The 21461-nt window shown below is 35.4% G+C and overlaps 1 protein-coding gene and 1 pseudogene across 3 annotated transcripts; one reads left to right on the top strand and one right to left on the bottom strand.

Annotated features, from left to right (window-relative positions):
• The first annotated feature begins 206 nt into the window (after nucleotides 1-206).
• Nucleotides 207-14350, top strand: LOC111312912 (uncharacterized). 2 transcript variants are annotated; one of them, XM_089741393.1, is made up of 39 exons: nucleotides 207-359; nucleotides 936-988; nucleotides 1331-1430; nucleotides 1698-1805; nucleotides 2259-2375; nucleotides 2657-2807; nucleotides 2888-3135; nucleotides 3275-3463; nucleotides 3704-3780; nucleotides 3860-3977; nucleotides 4684-4767; nucleotides 5314-5409; nucleotides 5562-5648; nucleotides 6146-6211; nucleotides 6868-6963; nucleotides 7040-7147; nucleotides 7262-7375; nucleotides 7581-7664; nucleotides 8474-8602; nucleotides 8764-8962; nucleotides 9050-9193; nucleotides 9388-9431; nucleotides 9569-9652; nucleotides 9742-9810; nucleotides 9908-9984; nucleotides 10567-10636; nucleotides 10847-10996; nucleotides 11493-11558; nucleotides 11663-11807; nucleotides 11947-12011; nucleotides 12117-12182; nucleotides 12474-12567; nucleotides 12774-12810; nucleotides 12920-12977; nucleotides 13083-13193; nucleotides 13349-13416; nucleotides 13550-13616; nucleotides 13701-13769; nucleotides 13886-14350. In XM_089741393.1, exons 1-39 carry the CDS (start codon nucleotides 294-296, stop codon nucleotides 13970-13972), a joined length of 3861 nt encoding a protein of 1286 aa, XP_089597519.1. In that variant the 5' UTR covers nucleotides 207-293; the 3' UTR covers nucleotides 13973-14350. The 2 variants fall into 2 exon arrangements, with proteins under 2 accessions (XP_089597519.1, XP_022769376.2); XM_022913641.2 differs by having other exon boundaries at nucleotides 5547-5648.
• A 561-nt stretch (nucleotides 14351-14911) lies between these two features.
• LOC111312911 (protein NLP4-like) lies at nucleotides 14912-20981 on the bottom strand (annotated as a pseudogene). The gene is made up of 4 exons (XR_016326182.1): nucleotides 18487-20981; nucleotides 17786-17846; nucleotides 16717-17708; nucleotides 14912-16401 (listed from the first exon to the last, which is right to left on the bottom strand). The product of XR_016326182.1 is annotated as a protein NLP4-like (transcript).
• Between the last annotated feature and the right edge of the window lie 480 nt (nucleotides 20982-21461).

Below are 21461 nucleotides of genomic sequence, written 5' to 3'. Positions count from 1 at the left end.
AGCCAACCGAACGTGAGGGTGTTGTCGTAAATACGAAGAATGCGTCTTCTCTCTAATCGTCCCTGGATTTAGTAACCTTTTTCTTTTTCCTCTTTTTTGGTCTCAGTAGGGATTTTAATTGGATTTAATTGCCCTGGAAAAGCGCAAGAGGATTCGAACAAACTGCTCAGAAACTATAAGTAGAGGGTTTCCTTTTTGACTGCTTCACTCAGCGGAACGGTTTCGCTTCAGCTTTATATATTCCGCTTTCCTCTCTCAAAATCGCAGTGCTGCAAAGCTTCTGCAAAATAGAAATGGACTTGTCTCGCCGAAGAATGGGGCTTACCTTAGGATTTCTTGCATTCATTTCTTTGTTTCAGGCAAGCGCCTCCGTCGCTTCGTCCTCTGCTTCTACCGTTCGATTTTACTTTCCTTTCTTTTCTTTGCTTTTCTTTTTCTGTTTACTTCTGACTTCTTTAGGCGTTTATTTTCTCTTATCATTTTGAAAGAAAATTTATGTCGCTTTCTTCCTTATTCGACGTTTCAATTTTGATAGGACTGAAAAAAGATTTCATTATTTTTATTTTGGTCAAAACTCGTAACGCTTCATTTGACCAAGTTTTTTTCCATTTTGAAAATTATAAACAAACCGAAGCTAGAAAATGTAGAATTCAAGTTATTTTTTCCCCGCTCTGCTTCTCTCATAAAATGAAGCTTAAAGGATTTTGTTTTTTTTTTTTTTTTGAGTCATAATCTTTCATAAGAAGTGAAAAAGAATACAAAATAAATCATAATTAATCTGCATATTTTGTTTGTTCATAGCCAGGGAAGTCATGCGCAGTGTCATCGTGTCTGGCATTTCATTTTAGCTAAAGTTTTAAGAAAAAAAAAAGAAGAGAATAAGATTACAATTTTCCTTGTTAATTTCAGCTGAATTTGGAGTTTCCTGTGAGCAGGTTTTATTTATTATACCAGTGGTTTTTGCACAGACGACAAATGATGAACTAAGGTAAGATTATTTTTTATGCTTAACTGCTTCCTAAAAGAAGACAAATATAATAAATTTGAATTCAACTCAAAATTTATTGTTCTGATATGTAATTTAACGCGACTTAGGTAGTTATAATTGCGTTTCTAAAATATATTACTACTCTGAATTGAACTTTTTTTTTTTTTTTTCTCGTGGAGATTAACGGCCCAAATATTCGTGGTTGAATTTGGTCTTTCTGAGTTCTGACTACCTATGCAACAACAAATGACAAATGTTAATTTTCTTAATTTTGTTTAAAAATTGGTAAATTATTATTATTATTATTATTATTATTATTATATTTGTGTTTGTTATGTTTAGGCAGAGACATGCTGAAGGATATTGTTCAATGTATGACATTTGTGGAAATCGAAGTGATGGAAAAGTATTGAACTGTCCCTATGGTTCTCCAGCTGTAAAGGTAGGATTACTCGTAACTGTTTCACATAAATTTTGTACTGATTGCATGGTTAATAATAGTAATTTTTATCAAGTTCTGACCGTCTCTTATGATATGAACTTTGATATGATATCAAGTTCTGACCGTCTCTTATGATATGGTCAATAATACTAATTTGCCCCATTTCCTCAATTTTTTTTTTCTTTTTAACTTTTAAAGAACTTTGAAAAATCAGCTATGAGTTATAACTGTATTTTTCTGACATTTACATCTTATTATGCTTCTCAGCCAGATGAGTTACTTTCATCGAAGATTCAAAGTTTGTGCCCAACAATTACTGGAAATGTTTGTTGTACAGGAGCTCAATTTGACACACTGCGGGCACAAGTCCAGCAAGTAAGATTTATTGCTGAACTCTACTATTGGTATGGTAGCTTGCATTATGAGACATTTATTTTCTTAGGGTGAGATGGAATGATTACTGCTTTGCTTATGCCAGGTGTGGTATTTGAGTTCATTAGATCGTTATTTGGCATTATTCCCTTTTCTCTTCATATCTCCTAATTGATTTTATGACTGTATATGCCCTTCTAGTTTGATCAGAATTATAAAATTGTTACTTACCTAGGAACTTTATGTCAATCTCATGCTTTGAATCTTTCTTAGAAATCTTTTATTTTTTTGTCCTTGTTCTCTTTTATGTTTTGAGCCAATTGATCACTTGTTTTCTGTTTCCTTTTGAACATGGGGGCTTTTCTGTCGGTTCGGCTCCATTGGAGGTCGTCAATTGCAAGTTCCTTAATTTCTTCTTTTCATAATATGATTGATTTCAATTTGTAATTATTGCAGGCAATTCCTTTCCTTGTAGGCTGTCCAGCTTGCTTGAGAAACTTTTTGAATTTGTTTTGTGAGCTTTCATGCTCCCCAAACCAAAGTTTATTCATCAATGTGACTTCTGTATCCAAGGTCAGGAATCCCGACTTACCCTCTATGATCTTGTTGTAAAAGAAGTTGATATCTTGTCATATGACTAGATTTGTGTCTGCCTTCTAAACACTTGGCAATGATATCTTTCGTCCTATTGCCATTTCAACTATTATTGTGATAGATGTGAATCAGAATTCACTATAAGTACACTATATCTTAAGCCTGTTCATTCAAACAGGTGATCATGCACTTCTCATAAGGGACATAGTTATTTATATCAAAGAAAATAAATTACTTAAGATATCTTATTCTCTTTGCAGGTCAGAAACAACTTGACTGTGGACGGAATTGACTTTTACATAACTGATGCATTTGGTGAGGGGTTGTATGAATCTTGCAAGGATGTCAAGTTTGGTACCATGAATACTCGTGCCATAGAATTTATTGGTTTTGGTGCTAAAAATTTTAAAGGTGAATTGTTAGTTCTAAGTTTGTATTATAAGATTTTATAGGCATGTCAATCTCAATACCTTCCTGATTGGTTCTGGCAGAGTGGTTTGCTTTCATTGGTAAGCGAGCAGTTCTTAACATGCCTGGTTCACCATATGGGATTCAATTCCTTCCAACCGTTCCTGAATCATCTGGGATGAAACCTATGAATGTATCTACTTATTCATGTAGAGATGTTTCACTGGGCTGCTCTTGTGGTGATTGCCCTTCATCTCCTGTCTGTTCCAATACAGCTATGTCTTCTTACCATAAAGGGGCTACATGTTTACTTCGAATTGGATCTCTTAAGGTGAGGGATTGCATTATTTCGATTTTTAGCTGTTTTGCCAGATGCAAATTCCTTAAGGCATATTAACATGCAGTTGGTTTCCTAATTTGAGCTACAATACAGGTTTTGCTAACTTAGTTTCAATGTTGAAAATCTGCAGGCCAAATGTGTTGACTTAGCTTTAGCAATCCTCTATATTGTATTGATTTCTATGTTTTTTGGATGGGGCTTGTTTCATCGGACAAGAAAAAGGAGCAGGTCTTTTCGAATGAAACCATTTTTGGGTACAGCCCATGGTGTTGATTCTCATTCTATTAATAGGCCAAAAGCTGAGAACCTCCCCATGCAGGTGCTGTCTTCTTTTTTGTTTGTGCTGATCTTCTTGGATCTCATTCTATTTCATACTTGATCTTCTTTGTTAGACTGTTGCATTCATGTATGGGTTGGAACTTTACGAAATTTTATTCTTGTTCCACAATCTTTCTCTTGGATTATTTTCACTTTGTTTTCTTTTTTCTTTTCTTCTACTTTTTATAAGTGTAGTTATATGCTTTTCCTGCTAAATAATTTGTCACATGATTGGTATCAGAGGCTAGAAGATGCTAATCAAAGTAGCACTGGGGTTCAACTTTCTATTGTGCAAGGATACATGTCAAACTTTTACAGGTTAACTGTCCATGTCTTTAAGGCTTAGATCACTTGAGCACAGAAGTCTGTAATTTTGTGCTAACATACTTATGTTCAGGAAATATGGACTGTGGGTTGCTAGAAATCCAACCCTTGTATTGAGTTTGTCAGTGGGAATGATTCTTCTACTTTGCTTGGGTCTAATCCGTTTCAAGGTGGAAACACGACCAGAGAAGGTATTATTTGACTGCTAAGTAGCTTGGTGTATCTTTATATAAACTGAACCTCTCTATTCTTGTGCATCATTGCACATCCTTTTGAGCTATAAATAACTACCTATGATCAATCATTTCTTTTTCCATACAAGGAGGGTAGTAATCTTGGTTGATTCGATATAAAATTAATCCACAGAATTTATTATGTTTTGTTAGTTCAAATTATATACATAAAACATTCAAGTTGCCATGGTTGATCCACTGGCAATCATCCCGGGCTTCTATTCACTTGCATGAGATATCAGTTAGATGATCTCTTTTATAATGTTTAGATGCATTCTCCAGCTAACATATAGGTCTTGACTCCTGAGACACTAGTGTGCTTTCTTTATTTTCATGCACCCAGCCCATGTTCTATACTGTTTTCCCCTAATGAGACTTTTGCTCCTTTTTCTTGTTTCTTGTATCTGAAATTTTTATAGTTTCTGTTCAAAGTTCAAATATAGCGTGTTGCATTTGTTTTGATTGGATGTTTACAATTCAGATCTTGTCCTACTTAATTTTATCAAAGACTCCAACAAAGCTTTGCTGCCCCACTTAACTAGAATGTTCATAATTATCTGTCAAGGATTTTCAGATTAGAGAATTGACTTTGATGTTCTTCTGATTGCATGCTTCTTTCGTTACATTTTTCTTTATCTGAATATCCGTTGCCAAACAATGTCAGCTATGGGTAGGACCTGGGAGTAAAGCTGCAGAAGAGAAACGTTTTTTTGACAGCCACCTATCTCCTTTTTACAGAATTGAGCAGGTTTTGCCCTATTGCATTCTATTTTTTTCCTTGTTTATCATTTTATCTGGTTCCCCTGTGGTTGATTGCTGGTACGAGGGTGAACATGATAGAATAATTCTGAGGTCAATGTCTGCTCAGTAAACTTTTCTTGTTGTATAACATGCCATTTTGCGACTTTTAATTGTTTTTTGTTTTGTACATGCATTTCTGGAGTAAAATGTTCCTGCTAAATTATTTTGGGAGTGTATTCTTGTTTCCTTAAGGGTTCTACCTTCAGTCAACAATATAATTTCCATATTTAATAGCACTTATTTGACATTTATTTATCTTTTCCTCTCTCCTTTTCCTGTCTATTCAAATCAACTTTGTTTGTATAACTCTCTTCCTCATAGCAACATTTTCTCACATTCTTTTCTTTCTCTAGTCCGCGATTCAAGAATGGGACGTTATATAAGAACCGGTGGTTGTAATTCCTCTCTATTTGATTGAGCAACGAATTTGTTTTCATAGCTGCTTGTCTTACTCTATTACTTTTGAATTACTAACATTACCTATGTTTTTCAGCTAATATTAGCAACAATTCCAGATGCCTTGCATGGTAAATCACCCAGCATTATGACAGAGGAAAACATCAAGTTGTTATTTGAAATTCAAAAGAAGGTATTGGTTCTACTTTAATTTATCAGGTTGGAATACATACGTTATACACAGTGCAATCTGATTTATAATCGTTTGTACTTTTATAGTGCCTTCTCTTTGAAAGGTCTTACTTAAAACACTTTTAGTTTACTTAACAGGTTGATGGAATACAGGCAAATTATTCTGGCTCAATGATATCTTTGACAGATATTTGCATGAAGCCAATGGGACAGGATTGTGCCACACAAAGTGTTATACAGGTAGCATGCTAGTCCTGTGTCTGCAATTGACTGAAGCATATAAATTACCAATTGAAATGTAAAAGTGTGGAGGTGGAACTGATGAATTGTTTATCTTCATGGACCTTTGAATCTCAACAGAAAAACTATGTGCTTCGTATTTCTACATATGGACAATTAGTTTCCTTTTTGTATGCATATTTTAGTATTGAAAAAAAAAATTTCTGATGTGGATGTCTTAATGGTTTGTTACTGTTATAATAATCCATGCTTCTTTTGTACTTAAATAATACATGGACTTAGCCTGGTTTTCTTCTCTTCCACCTTCTGCATTTGTTTTAACACTCTTGCTATACTTTTGACATCTCTCTGACATAGACGATTCTATCTACTATTTTCATTGTCTTTTATATTTCAAGACTAAGTAACTCATCGTTGAATGGCTGGAACACCTTAGAAGTTCTTTCCGTTCTGATCTTTTTATTTTTATTTTTATATTACTGTGTTTCTCTTGATAGTATTTCAAAATGGATCCAAGCTTTGATGCTGATGATCGGCTGGAACATGTGAACTATTGTTTACAGGTATATCCTAATACATCCTTGTTTATGTGGTTTAAAGTTAATCACTTTCTTTAGTTTTCTATGTATAAGGTTAAATAAAAATTTGATTGATCATTTGATATAATTGACATGCTTAGTGTGCAACTGTTGAGTTTTAGACTTAGGATTCGAAAAAAAAAAAGAGGGGCGAACCACAGTATAAGCTAATAACTATAGCACTAATAACCAACTCATCACTTTGGATTAGCTGGATCCAAAGAATCAGTCAAGGTATGATATATTGGTCATATCATTATGGCAACTGAAATCATTTTTTTTTTCCATGAAGTTAAGTAAAAGAAAAAAACCAATTTGATTATGAATATATCTAACTTGTGAAGCAAAATAAAAGAAATATGTGGATAAATAGAACAATGAGAGAAAGAGAGAAAAAGAAATAGCAATGAAATGATATATGATTCCGATATGTAAGGTCTGTGAAGCATCTTATAGAGAGCAATGTAAGAGAACATCAATAGAGACTCTATTATAAGCATGTTCAAGCTATAGATCCTGACAATAAGAATTAGAATATTGATTCTTGTCTTTTTTGTCTCACATTTATTTCTCTTATTCACTCTCAATCTTTTTGTCACTTGAATTGACCTTTTAATGTTACATTCTATGTATTCTCTCAGCATTATACCTCTGCAGAGTCGTGTATGAGTGCTTTTAAAGCCCCGCTAGATCCAAGCACTGTATTAGGAGGTTTCTTTGGGAGCAACTATACTGAGGTAATTTTACTTTTCTGAGATGCCAATGCTGTCAGATCATTGGATGTAGTAACCTAAAATGATCTTTATCATACAGGCTTCCGCATTTATAGTTACTTATCCAGTCAACAATGCTCTTGATAAAGAAGGGAATGAAACTCAAAAGGTAGTTGCTTGGGAGAAGGCCTTTATTCAAGTAGCAAAGGTTTGGTACCTGTACCTGCATCATATCAATGATTTTTTATTGTCTTGCAATTGTCCTTGTCTTGGCATTTCTGATATAAGGGAGTTTCACATGCAATGCTATGCTATGGAGCAGGATGAGTTGTTGCCTATGGTTCAATCTAAAAATTTGACATTTTCTTTTTCATCGGAAAGCTCCATTGAGGAAGAGTTGAAAAGGGAAAGCACAGCGGATGTCATAACCATATTGGTAGGTGTTTTTCTTTATTATGGTGTGAAAACTTGATATTTGAGTCCTGCATGGAGAAGCCTAACCTTTGTGATTAATAAAATTTCTAAGAAGCCTGCCACTAATCTTTGTTTTAAAATAAAATTATTTTCCTTTTAAATATGTTTTTTTCATTGGAAGTTCTCTCACACTGCTTTCTTGTGTCTGCTGCCTTATTTTATTGCAGATAAGCTATCTTGTGATGTTTGCTTACATATCTCTGACCTTGGGCGATACACCTCGATTATCTTCTTTTTACATTTCATCTAAGGTATCTTATTCATGATTCTTGTTTACAGAAACTATTCTCTATTTTGAAGTATTATTATTACTACCTTCTGTTCTCGTTTTGGGTGTGTATTCTTGGACCTTCACCTAGTATCCTAAGTTTTTCTTTGAGGGTTTTAGACATTGATATTGAAACTTATCTGATCAAGTAGTCCAGATTTCAGTTCCAGTCTGTTTCTATGCTGTTAAATTTTATAAGTTTCAACCCCTGTGGGATTGTGCCTAATGGGGTGTACTTGTGAATGAAACTATTCTTGGACTCTCACATAACAGCTTAAGCGTTTAGGTTGGCTGATTCTTGACATATATAACTTCACAAGGTTATAGTAACAGTAAAAAATGCACTTTCACTTTTTAACAACTTTTGAGGTTACCCTTACTTGGTATTTGCTTTTAGCAACAATAGACTTTTCTAGTTATGTAGTGGACTAACATTGATATATCTCAGAAAGGAAAGCACAAAGCAAATGAGACAGAGTGGTTATATTTTTAGAAATCCAACCTATTGGAATTAAACCTTTCCTAGACCCTTTTTTATATCTTATTTCCAAGTTACAAAAACTTCTTTTAAACCTTGCTTTTTACGTAAACAAAAGTGTGGATATTCATGCTTTCAAGGGTCTATCTCAAATAAACGAGCTTCTCTTGGTTTTGAAAGTTTAGGGTACTTCGACTGCCATAGTTGGGTTAACAAGATCGAAAGTGCGCTGTTAGGGGTTGGATTTGAATGTTTAAAATATTTGTGGTACTTATCTTCATTGTTTGTTTATTGTATGATTGATTGAATTCCAGGTATTGCTCGGCCTTTCTGGTGTTCTGCTTGTCATGCTCTCAGTTCTTGGATCAGTAGGATTTTTCAGTGCTATTGGAGTAAAATCTACACTAATCATAATGGAAGTTATTCCTTTTCTGGTTCTTGCAGTAAGTGCCCTACTCCTTTAGCATTTTTCAAATTGCATATGATGTTTTTGCAAATTTTGCAACTCTCATGTTCTTGACTTGGAGGATGTTTAATAGTATAATGACATTAAGCCTTTTGTCTGCCATGTTCCATCTCTTCTGATCTCTTTTTCTTGTAACAGGTTGGAGTGGATAATATGTGCATCTTGGTTCATGCTGTTAAGCGGCAACCTTTGGACTTACCTCTAGAAGGAAGGATAAGCAATGCACTTGTTGAAGTTGGACCATCTATAACCCTTGCCAGTCTATCTGAAGTTTTAGCATTTGCGGTTGGAAGTTTCATTCCTATGCCAGCCTGCCGAGTTTTCTCCATGTTTGCAGGTCTATATTCTATTGGTATACATGGAAAAATGATTTTCTTTTATGTCACTTCTGTCATTCCCCTCACATCCATGCATTCTATTGCAGCACTGGCCATTCTATTGGACTTCCTTCTGCAGGTCACTGCTTTTGTTTCTTTGATAGTTTTTGACTTTTTGCGAGCTGAAGGTAGAAGAGTTGATTGTTTTCCATGTATAAAAGTATCATCAACATATGCTGAATCTACGATAGGTATAAATTATAATTGGTGGAGTTGTATCATTGATGAATCATGCAATATAATTCTTTTGATGCATTATCTTGGCTATTTGTTTCAGATTTAAAAGTAGAACTAATTTCATAGTCATTCAATACTTTGAATCCTCTCTCTCATTTATTTTAAAGCTGTCATGAAGTCTTAATAAAGGATTTTTATGAAAGTTTAGGCATTGGTGGGAGAAAACCTGGGCTACTGGCTCGATATATGAAGGTAATTGTTTTTTTACCTTCTTTAGAACTCAAGTAATTTGTATTTGCTAACTGTTAAAGAGCTGATTTCTATTTTTTTTTATTTGACAATTTTCATGCATTTTGCTTATTAGTTGTTTTTTTCTTTTTCACTTTTAGGAGGTGCATGCACCCATTCTCAATCTTTGGGGAGTGAAAATCATAGTTGTTTCTGCTTTTGTTGCTTTTTCACTGGCTAGCATTGTAAGTTGCGTTAGCTTTGTTTAGTCGATCTATGTGATCTGCTTTTGCCTATCACTTGAACTAAACTTCTTAGCTTGCAAAATTGGTAGGCATTGTCCACCCGAATTGAGCCTGGTTTGGAACAAAAGATTGTTCTTCCCCAAGATTCATATCTTCAGGTTCTTTTTTTTTTGTGTAATCTTTTTCCTAAATGGAGAACTGAATCAATGATGTCCTCTTTTATCAGTGTGTCATTGCTGCATTTTATTCCTGCAGGGCTATTTCAATAATGTTTCAGAGTATCTCAGAATTGGACCGCCACTGTATTTTGTTGTGAAGAACTATAATTATAGGTATTTCCATGTTATTTCTACTTTCTTTTCATCTTCAGTTTACTACATGGTATCTGCTTCTGTTTGCTTCAAAGGATGTTTACCTTGTCCAAAGCATGTAGAGACATTCACCTCTGCTTTTAGTATTGGTTGTTTTGTCATTCTTGTATCATTGCCTGGGAACATGATGAACCTTGTGCATAGACAGAATCTTCAACACCATAAATGACATAGCTTATTATTGGCTCTTCTAGAAGCTGAGTTTTTTTTTTTTTTTTCCTAAAATGTATATTGAATAATTATCAACTTCTGAACAAGAACATGATATAATATAAGATACAGTCATTTTCTTCTGAAAAAAAAGGAACTACTAATGGCAGAAAACTGCCATTTTAGGCTTAAGAGTATCAGAGCTTCATGTTAATATTCTTCAATGTGTTATACATAACAAAAGCTGTTATGTCTTATTATTTAAGAAGTTGAAACTTGCTCTCCAAGAAGTATGTGAAGCTTTATTGCTTTCTCAAACAAAAAGGATGGAGTTATTCAAGTTTTCATCGAGTTGATTTTGTTGATACATGCTGATGTTTTTCTATCCCTCAGTTCAGAATCAATAGATACGAACCAGCTGTGCTCCATTAGCCAATGTAGTTCAGACTCTCTTTTAAATGAGGTAACATTATTTTGTAAATTCCATCTCTTGAGTGTTCATTCATGATATTATATTTTTCTTAATGAACCATACTCTTTTGTTCAGTTCGAAGCATGTTTACATTTCTAAGAGTGATTTTCAACAAATCTATGCCTCTCGCTTCTTCTCACCCTCAGTTGTTGCTATATGGACTTCATTTAATATGGTTATTTTCCCTGGCTGTGACTGTAGATAGCAAGAGCATCCTTGACACCAGAATCAAGTTATATTGCTAGGCCAGCTGCTTCATGGCTTGATGATTTTCTTGTATGGATATCTCCAGAAGCATTTAGTTGCTGTCGAAAGTTTACTAACGGGACTTATTGTCCCCCTGATGATCAGGTTATGATCCTATTATTCTTGGTACTTATTGTTAGATTTAATGTAATACACCCCTGATGATATGCTAAAGTATTTCATTTCCTAATAATGAAATACTGGGCCTCTATTTTGCTTGCGAAAAAAAACCACTTGAACCTCAAATTGCGAGTTTCTTTAAAGACGTTATACTTCTATAATAGGTTAAATGATTTTTGGTTTTAAAATTATGTATCTAATTTCAAGACCATGGATTTAATTCCTTTACAGCTTAGCATTTCTGGTAATGGTGCCTCCATTATTGAGTGGAATAACCAGATATCTCCATTTTCCCTCTTAACACTTAGCCATGCTTAACAGTTATCATTTGTAAGATGGCAATGAATTCATTATCCTTGCTCTGATATCACCCATGGACATCTAAGCCACATTAGCTTGAATTTTTCCAATATGTTGGACTATTCACTATTGGTAATTGTAATGCTTTTGTGTTCACTGAACTTAATATTCTTTCTTCCAGCCTCCTTGCTGCTCTGCCAACAATGGTCCTTGTGGGCTGAGTGAAGTCTGCAAAGATTGCACCATGGTAATCTACACTCTTATATTCTGCCTGATATTTAGCGCTGCAGTAGAACTTATCAACGTGAAATTAAGCAGTTCTGGTGATTAACCATTAATGGGATGTTTCAGTGCTTCCATCACTCAGATTTACATAATGATCGCCCATCTACAGCCCAGTTTAAGGAGAAACTTCCATGGTTCCTCGATGCTTTGCCCTCTGCAGATTGTTCTAAAGGTGGACATGGTGCTTATACTAGCAGTGTGGAACTGAAAGGTTTGTAAGAATGGATCTTTTGTTCCTATTCACACCCAAATTTCCATTTGTAGGCAACTTTCACTTGCCTATTTTACTTTGAGATAGCATCCACAGATAATATGAATTTGGCAATGACTACTTCTATTTTTGTTATCAGGCTATGAAAATGGTGTTATTCAGGCATCATCATTCCGTACCTACCATACACCCCTCAATAAGCAGGTAGAACTAATACTCATGTGGTGGTCATTGTTAATTATTATTTCTTGCCTTTCTTATTTTTTATGGCAGCAACTTGCACCCTTAATTGGTTGTGGATTGTTTTAGATTGATTATGTTAACTCAATGAGAGCTGCTCGACAATTTGCTTCAAGGGTTTCAGATTCTTTAAAGGTAAGATATCAATGTTGATTAAATGATTTAGCTCTTATTTTACTTTAGTAGAAAAACATGATCTTTCTGCTTAATTGGGTACTTTATCTTTCTTTTCTTGTGCAGTATGTTCATGTAAGCTTTTGCATGGCACAAGTTGTTAGTCTTCATCATGCAACTTTATGATCCTCATCAATTCTCCTACATCAGCATTGCATGAGAACTTGTTGATCTTTGAATATGGTTGCAAAATTAGCTGTATGCTGGTGATGTGATAATGTCTGTCTTTAACCTTACCTTTTTCTGGTGCAGATGGAAATTTTCCCATATTCTGTGTTTTACATGTTCTTTGAGCAATACCTAGATATATGGAGAACTGCTCTGATCAACCTCGCAATAGCTATTGGTTAGTAATTTGCAGAAATTTACTAAAAAAGTGCCATAATACAAACATTTTTTCCATGAAGCTTTTCTGGTACACGTGTAATGATTCAAAAAGATGATTACCAAAATTTAAGAGTAGATTGAAATATCTCTACTGATGTTATTATGCCGAGGCCTTGTCATTTTGTAGTTATTTCTAATTGTCAATTGCATTTTGGTTGCCGCCAGGTGCTGTGTTTATTGTTTGTTTAGTTATTACATGCAGGTTAGCTTTCTAATTTTGTCCCTTGATTTAAATTAAATTCTAATGTGAAGTGATGGATTCAATGATTCCAAAATACTAATCACTCGACATTCCCCCCCTCCAAATATAGTTTGTGGAGCTCAGCGATCATTTTGCTGGTGTTGGCAATGATTGTCATTGATCTTATGGTATTTATTCTATGACAGTTACCACAGAACTTTTCATTTGAATTAAATTTACTTTGGTGTTCTATTTGCATATGTTATATCCTCTTACAAGATATAAATCTTCAGGGTGTGATGGCAGTTCTCCGAATCCAACTGAATGCAGTCTCCGTCGTTAATCTTGTTATGGCATCGGGCATTGCTGTTGAGTTCTGCGTGCATATAACACATGCTTTTTCAGTTAGTATCAATCAGCTTTCCATTTAATCTTGGTTTTTGGCCTTTTTAATCAATTGTATGCATCCCCTCATCCTCCCCCCCCCCCCCCCCCCCCCACAATCGTTATTATGCTGTACGTGTTTTTGCTACTATACGCTTGCAAGTTTCTTTTTCAGGTAAGCAGCGGGGATAAAGATGAAAGGGTTAAAGAGGCTCTGGGTACGATGGGAGCTTCTGTCTTCAGGTTCTTTTCTTCTCTCATAAGCCCCACCTCCACTCCATTCCCCTTTATGTTGAGGTGATAAATGAAAAAGAAAACACCATCTTTGAGTCATCTGTCCTTCTAAACTGTGATCATCTGATGTTAATTGTCGCAGTGGAATCACACTGACAAAGCTAGTCGGCGTGCTGGTTCTTTGCTTCTCAAGGACACAAGTTTTTGTGGTCTCTGTTCCTACACCGACTTATCAATTATGGGGGCATTCATTTTACAATGATTTTAATTCTTTATTCTCTTGCTTTTTGTAGGTGTATTACTTCCAGATGTACTTAGCGTTAGTCCTTCTCGGTTTCTTTCATGGACTAGTATTTTTGCCGGTAAGCCAATTAATGATTACATACTATATTATTTTCGTTTTTATGGAGGGCAAATGAAATAATCAACAACCAGCATGTTTACTTCCAAAGGAAAAGCATTAACCATCTGTTTTCAGGTGATGTTGAACATGTTTGGTCCACCGTCGAGATGTGTGAAAATTGAGAAGCAAGAAGAGCGGCCTTCAGTTTCATCGCAGCCCTAATTTGATGATTTTCACAAAATACCTAACTCTTTTTGTAGAGAGTTAAAATTCTCTTTCTGACTTTCCGATATATAAACTGCGTGTATAACCAGAGCGACGGTAAAAAAAAAAAAAAAAATTTCCGTCCCAACATGTAAAGCATTGTTTAGAGAAAGAAAGGAGGGGAAAAAAAAAGAACAGGAAAATGATGGAGCCCGTTTCATGTTGTTGTCAATATTCTTAAGGTAGCTGATTCATCTAATCTGGTTAAAACTTAGGATAGAATGATGATAGTTGCTATATTTATGTAGAAGATGGTTGTATCTTGTTGGACATTTTCTGAAGACGCACAGAATTTGACCCGGTCTTATGCTATGTTATCTTTGTTTCTTTATTTATTTTTTAATCCCAATTTTCGTTATTTTAAATTATTCTGGAGCGGGATGATTTATGTGGCTTCTGTAGAACACAAACCAACGTTTTGGTGAAACACTTACACTTTGCATTTGCCACTTAGAGGAACCCTTGAATTAGAGTCGGCTGCGGAAAGAAAAATTGCAGATATATATATATATATATATATATATATATATGTAGGCAGAAAGAATATCTAAAAATAGATCAAATAAATTTGAAAAGACACCACCGAAAATGAAAATGCTCTATTTTCATCCCCTGGGATGAGATCGATGTGAATTATAGGAAATGAGAAGCAGAAAAGAAAGCTCAATTTTGCAGTAATAAACACAACAAACTGCAAGAACCAGTTCAAAACACTTTCTCTCTAATGCTTAGGAAAGTGAGTTAAGATAAAAAAGTCCCCACCTGAAATTTAGCATTCCATAGGCTGCAAACTTTTACCTATCATCCTGGTGTAAAATAAAACTTGGATTTCTCTAGCTTCATGGTCATTAGTCACCATTGCAGTGCACATGGAAAAGAAAGCTAACAGAAAATATATCCATTTATCTTCATAGGATATAAAAAATGAATCAAATTTTGGGGGAATCTCATCTTTATGGAGTACTATTGTTATTATTATTGTTCTATTTTGACATATCAGTTTTTACTGCTCTAGTCATGACTAAATATACAGCAAATCTCATCCACAAGGAGAAAGAGATTACATTCCAAGTGCACCAACTACATGCACTTAACCTCTACCACAGTAACAGAAAGGTAGCTTTAAGATGGCTTTCATGGTATTGGATGAACCTTTTAACCTTAAAACCACCTTCGGCTCCAGCATCTATTGTCCCATGCAGAAAATAGTCAACAACATCACTTCTCTGAATCCTTTGACAACTACTTCCTTCGAAATTTCTCTATGATCCTTTTATTTAACTTCTTCTGCTAGACGAAGAAACGATTGTTTCCTTCAGCACTGCATCCAAAGGTGTTACTGTCACTGTGGAACATTAAGATTTCTGTTCTCAAAAACATTGCTTTACAGATTGCTGCCAGGATCTCTTTCTCATAACTCACACAGCAAGATTAGAGCCAAAATCTGAATCAATAAGAGAAGGCATTCATATCAGTAGTACCTGTTGATACTAAAACTTTAGATCATGGTGGACCAGTGCTACCTGAAGACCGGTCCAAATGGCTATGAGAAACTTGCAATGCAAGTCTAATTGTGTTGCCCTGAGATGACTGACATACATCAATACACTCCAAATCAGCATCAAATGTTAATAAGACCCATTCAGAATCATCATCTAAGTACTTGAGATCAAATCTACTTATATCATCTATATTAAATCGTCTTCTAATTTCATGCAATAAATCTCTAAACCGCCATTTACTCCGCATGCGGAAACGGATCTTCTCATCTCCATATGTGACCTTTACTCTTTGAGCATCCAAATCTTGAACAATCTGGACAGTATTATCCGATATGGGTTGAAGACTGTCAGAAATAAGCTGTACCTTAAGAGATCTAACGCTCTGAGATCTTGGGAACAGCTTTGGTCCTTCTTGACTTAAGGAATGCAGTTCTACAGCACTTCCGACCCTTTTCAGCTCACCATCCCCACCGCTCTCTCCAATTATAAGATCTTCATTACCTGAAATGTTAAATGCCGAAGGTTTACGTGTTTCACTGGAACAGCAATGACTTGAACTGGAACTCTGACAACAAGAGGAGGAAGGCGAATTTGAAGTAGCAGCTTGGGGCAGGAAATTACCCCCTGCGGGCTGTTTGTTTGTTTGCTTTGACAGATCATTCAGCCTTGAGTTTGCTAATGTACTGATTCCTGATAATTTTGGAGAGGCCAGCTCTGGAAAGTTTGCATAGAAGGCATTAATATGAAAAGCACCAGAGGCACCTTCTGCGGAGTCAATGAAGTTTTGGAGTTTCTGTAAGGTGTATCCACCTTTCTTGATTTTTCGAGATGGCCAGCATTTTATTCCATGTTGCCCACAGATTCTTTTCAAGGTTGTGGGGCACACTGAAAATTGAAGAAAAGCAGGAAATGACATCAAATTATAGAGAAATAATAGAGAACAGTATACATTATCTACGTTAGTATACCATACTGTATAACAAGAATACTTTAGAAGCACATAACAGGCAATAAACCGGAAAGAAAATAGCAACCAACATGATAACATATGATCTCTTCAGTTCAAATGTTTAACCATTTTCTTTCTCCAATTTTTGACAATAACTTCTTTTAAGAAAAAAATATCAGGCTGTTTATCTACAAAGCTCGCACTACAACCAAAACATTCAATAAATTTTAACTTTAAGTAATAATACTTACCATCAATGCTTTTTGCTGCATCTTTTAGGCTTCCAGAAAAATAATGGCGGCGAACTTGCAAAGTGATTGTTTTTTCTGCCTTGGTACGCCTTTTCTCTCCTCTTTTTCCAATAGCCACACTAGAAAAGCTAATCTCATTAAAAGTAGACTCTCCACGTCTCATTAAAAGTAGACTCTCCACGTTCAACACTTTCTCTTAGGCTAATATGTTTTTCATGCTGCTTTACCTCAGATAATTTTTCATCTAACATGGCCTTTGGTTTTTCTTCTGAGTACCAAGGCAGCATTACTGCTCTGTTGAACCTCAGTGAGACTGGAAGTCCAAGTTGAATTTTCTCTAGAAAACTTTTGTGAATGATGAATGCACTGCTCTTTTGATAGCTCTTCTCTACCGGGTATGCCATCCAAAGGGGCTCTAACTTCATTGACTGCCAAATCTTTTTCTTCCTCTAGCTCCTTATCTGTTACAACCCGTAAGCTACAGCATACTTGTTGTATAATGATGGATAGTGAATTAAGCATCTTCTTCTGTCCCTCAGGATCTCTGCAGTCTGCAGGTAAGAAGAACTCCAAGACAAAGTCCGCTTTACCGGTGTGAATGCATCGCAAACGTATTGCAACAGCAGCATGCAATTTAAACATCCTTGCATGGTGAGCGAGAGGATATTCAGTCTTTTTAAAGGCAGTTATGTCAGCTGAGAAGCATGGTTGGTTAGTCATAAATGCTCCCCCAGCAACACCCTGACCTTTTAACAAGTGATGCTCGGAGCAAGCCTCATGAAAACCCAGGATATTAGGATCAGCTATACAGCAAGCTTTATCCACAGTAGACACACAACGAACATAGTTCTCCGTGGAATGCCGGCACCCCTGTTTACCTTGCTGGATACAAGGAACCCAAGTCTGAGCCAGGGGTAATCTGTGCATCTCACACGCACACCTCAAAACTTCTTTGATCTCAGGTAAGGCAGCTTGATAAGAATTATCGCATGCTTGATAAAATGTTAGCCCAATCCATAAGTGCAAGAACAAGTTTAGAACTTCTTAGCAATTAAATTTATTACATAACTGTGAGAATTTACCTCTATGTTTTGAGTGCTGGAAGCTATAGAACTCCTAAGATTGACAGCCTGCCTGTAAAGAAAAACAGGATTAAAAAGCATTCTCAGGACTTGAACCGCATGCTCTAAAATGCAACTATAAGCACAAAGCCAATTGTAATTTATAACTGTTTATAACAGATTAGAAGCAAAAAATCATGAAAACAATAATATAAATAAATAGAACTTTTCAACCCTTTATGTACTGAAGTTTGGCTAGTGCATTAACACAAGATTCCTATCAATAGCTAGTTTAAAAGGGATCCGATTAACAGCATGGCGTGCAATGTGGCAGCATAAAAAATATATGCAATTCTCAAGTGTCATAATCAAAGAGGTAAAAGAATATGGAAAAACTATCAATAAGTAAAATTTATAGGGAAATGCGCAAGGAATGAAGAGTTTAATATGAGACAAACACTAAAAAGCAACAAGTTTCTTCAAGCAATAAAAGGAAAGTTTCTCGAAGAATTTAATCATTAATCACGTGCATGAGATTGACCATTTTCCAAAGGCAATTTGTAGTAATTATTCACCAAGACTTGCGGCAAAGGTATGTTATTATTCATTAAGAATTTCTGTCAAAAACACTAAATTTGTTGAACAAGAACAAAGCACATAATTTGTGACCTATCAAAAAAGAAAACATAAAACTGGAAAAGAAAAGGACCTCTAATGCTTTGCAAACACTTTCGAGCTCAGGTTGAATCTTGATTTTCTCGGTAGTCATCACCACTTCAATAACACCCAAGCAAGTTCTACTGCTTTGTTCAAAAACGGGAAGAGCAAAAGTTCCACGGACACCATGTTGTTGAGCATGATCTACTCGTAGGTATTCATCACTTCTAAAGAATCTGACATCAGGAGTCCACTCTGGAACCTTACTCAAGAAAACCCGACTGGGAAGTCCCGCCATGTCCTTGAAATTCTCCTCTGCGGGGAACTGATATTTGACAGAGATGTTCCTGTAACTCGCAAGCCTTTGGCTGTTGGGATCAAGTGAAAAGGGTTGTTCACTCGTAGTTAGAACATGTCTACCTCCTCTATTTACAGGTACCCATAATTGTACAAGGACATCCTTTTCTTTAGCAAAATCTTTAATATGACCAAGTGCCTGAATTAACCTCTGCATCACAGAAGTTGCAGGACCAGGATTAGTTCTGGGTCCAATCCACCACCTTCTGCTCAGCTCAGAACCGTCAGTTATACAATCACCATGTAGACTGTCACTTCTGGCAACATCAGCTATGTTGTTACTAAATTGAGGACTGACCAAACTTTCACCTTGAGTTCTATTCATAAGCGAATTCCGAGGCAACAATGATCTTTGATTCTCTCCTTGATTATGTATTTGAGAGGGGCCAGCATCCAAATCATCAGTAGTTGACTCTGAAATAGGCCATATAAATGCAGGATCAAAGAAAGAATTTGAAGTGGATGGATTGGGATTAACGAATTCATATCCCTCTGTTGCCTCCAACCAGCAACCCTCTAACAACAATTCATCCATGTAGTCGAAATCCATTGCCGAATCTGGCGGGCCGTACAGCATAGCACCTGGTGAGAAAATGACATCTTCCATGATGGCGTTATTCCACTTAATTTTAGAAATCCCAAGGTTCCTCAGGGTGATCTAATGTCAACTATAAATTTGACAAGAATAACTTTTAGGATCAATGCCACTCTTCACAAGACAATCTGTATGACCGATCAAAATCTTCATGAATACCAACTTGGATAAGATAATAGGAATAATGAAATTCCACGGAGTATTGGAAACAGCAAAGCCAATGAACTAAAAGCCTGAGGCAAAGGATAAGGAATAACTAATGTGTATCATATAAAATTAGGCTTCTCTTTTGCTGTTCCGCATCTAATATCAGTAAAAAGAAAAAAAAAACACTCACACACACACAATAGCAGCAAGTAAGACGAGAATCAATCAGAGGATAAATCCCAATTTGAGGAGCACCATATTTCATGATGCAAATTCAAGAACAGAACAAAAGAACAAACATAAAAAACCCCACTTTCCACATATTCTTCCCAGCTGGTCAACTGATACCTTCAACCCTTCTGATTCAAGATTCTCCCTTTATCAGAAGGAATAGAGAAAATACCCTTGAGAAAAGTATTTTCAACATAACCCATCTGGTTTACGTCTAATATAACCCAAAACATTAAATATTAAAAGCAAGGGATTTTCATTTTCGTTTAAAACAAAAAATATATGTACCATGTGGAGATTCTTGAAGATATCCCAAATCTCAAACGGCTATTACACCACCATATCAAAATGTTTTTATTTTCTGGTGATATTTATGAAAGAGAAAACCTATATGAAGAAGCAGGAACAAGAACGTGAGCAACAAAGAAAGATCTCATTAACCTTGAACAGGCAGTCTCTGTTCAAAAATCCCGAAGATAAGAGCTGTTGCTTCCCATAGTTATCATCTACGCCTCTAGAAAATTCAGACTCTTATGATTCCAGGTTATTGACAATGAAGATTCTGCCCTTCAAGCATTTGGTGCATTCGGCCCCACGACATACATAAACAAATCCTTTCTTGCGCCTTTAAATTCTCGATGAAAAATTAACTTTTTCAAGCCCACCACTGCAGAAGAACAACAACTAATCTGCTTTTCTTTACTTTGCTGATGCTATACTTCGATTAAAAATGGACGTTATTGTTGTGTAATTGAGATGTATTTACTAAAACAAGAAGTGGAATCAGATTTCTTAAAAATCGTTGATTTCTGAGTGTGTACCACTACCACTTGAAGTTTTTGAGATGCTTATCTCTCTCTCTCGCCATTAATTTATTCCACATAACATAAACAAATCTTTTATTTTATAGTAGTATATAATATAATAATATTCAGTAAACAACTGGTGCACAATGGGTGACTGAGGCTCCAAAAGAATGGACTCAGACTTAGAGAGGTCACTTTCAAAAGTTAAAAAGTTAAATCGTCAGTTCTAACAATCTGTTACTTCACTTGAACTTACAAGGTGAAGTCCAATGTTTAAAATTTAAAAGTGGCTGCTAGCATTCAACAACGGTTGAATTTATTATTGTAGTTGCAAATGCAACTGGGTGTCCACGCTGTTTAAAGGCAAGACAGCCTCTTGTGGCCATCAACTTGACAAAAATTCGATCATTTTCATAGCATTCCACCACGCAATAAGTAGGTTGGAACCCTTTTTGCTTTTTCTCGTTTCACTTTTTTTTACCTTGAAAACTGTTTCTTCCTTTGAATATTACTGTAAAATTATGTGCTACTAACTGTTTCAATCATGCAGAAAACCTAATATGTATATATATATATATATATATAAATTTAAGGGCCAAGAAAAATGTGTAATATATTCGAATTTCAATCCCAAATCTTGGGAGATTCAGTTAAAAAAAAAAAAAAACTCTATAGTCATACCCTTACTAAGAGACTAAAAACAAAATGGCATTTGTTTATAATGATTGAGAGTGAATATACGCAATCTTTAGTTTAGGCAAAGGTCACGACTTTAGAATTTAAGAGTTATGTGTTAGAACCAACTGTGCATAAATGGATTTGGAAGGAAGTGGTGGGTAGGGTTGATTATGATGTAATTAGAAGATTCTAGTTATTATATTATTGTAAAAT

This window comes from Durio zibethinus, chromosome 1 (genome assembly GCF_047325235.1).
Source record: "Durio zibethinus cultivar Kanyao isolate XHJ-2024 chromosome 1, ASM4732523v1, whole genome shotgun sequence".
NCBI lineage: Eukaryota > Viridiplantae > Streptophyta > Magnoliopsida > Malvales > Malvaceae > Durio > Durio zibethinus.
The sequence above is the reverse complement of the archived record's forward strand: the minus strand, read 5'-3'. Positions and strand labels throughout refer to the sequence as shown.

Coding starts and splice junctions, on each gene's coding strand:
- LOC111312912 (XM_022913641.2), top strand. CDS start 294: ATGGACTTGTCTCGCCGAAGAATGGGGCTTACCTTAGGATTTCTTGCA. Junction 1,806..2,258: donor TGCGGGCACAAGTCCAGCAA/GTAAGATTTATT, acceptor TAATTATTGCAG/GCAATTCCTTTCCTTGTAGG. Junction 9,432..9,568: donor TACTGGCTCGATATATGAAG/GTAATTGTTTTT, acceptor TTTCACTTTTAG/GAGGTGCATGCACCCATTCT.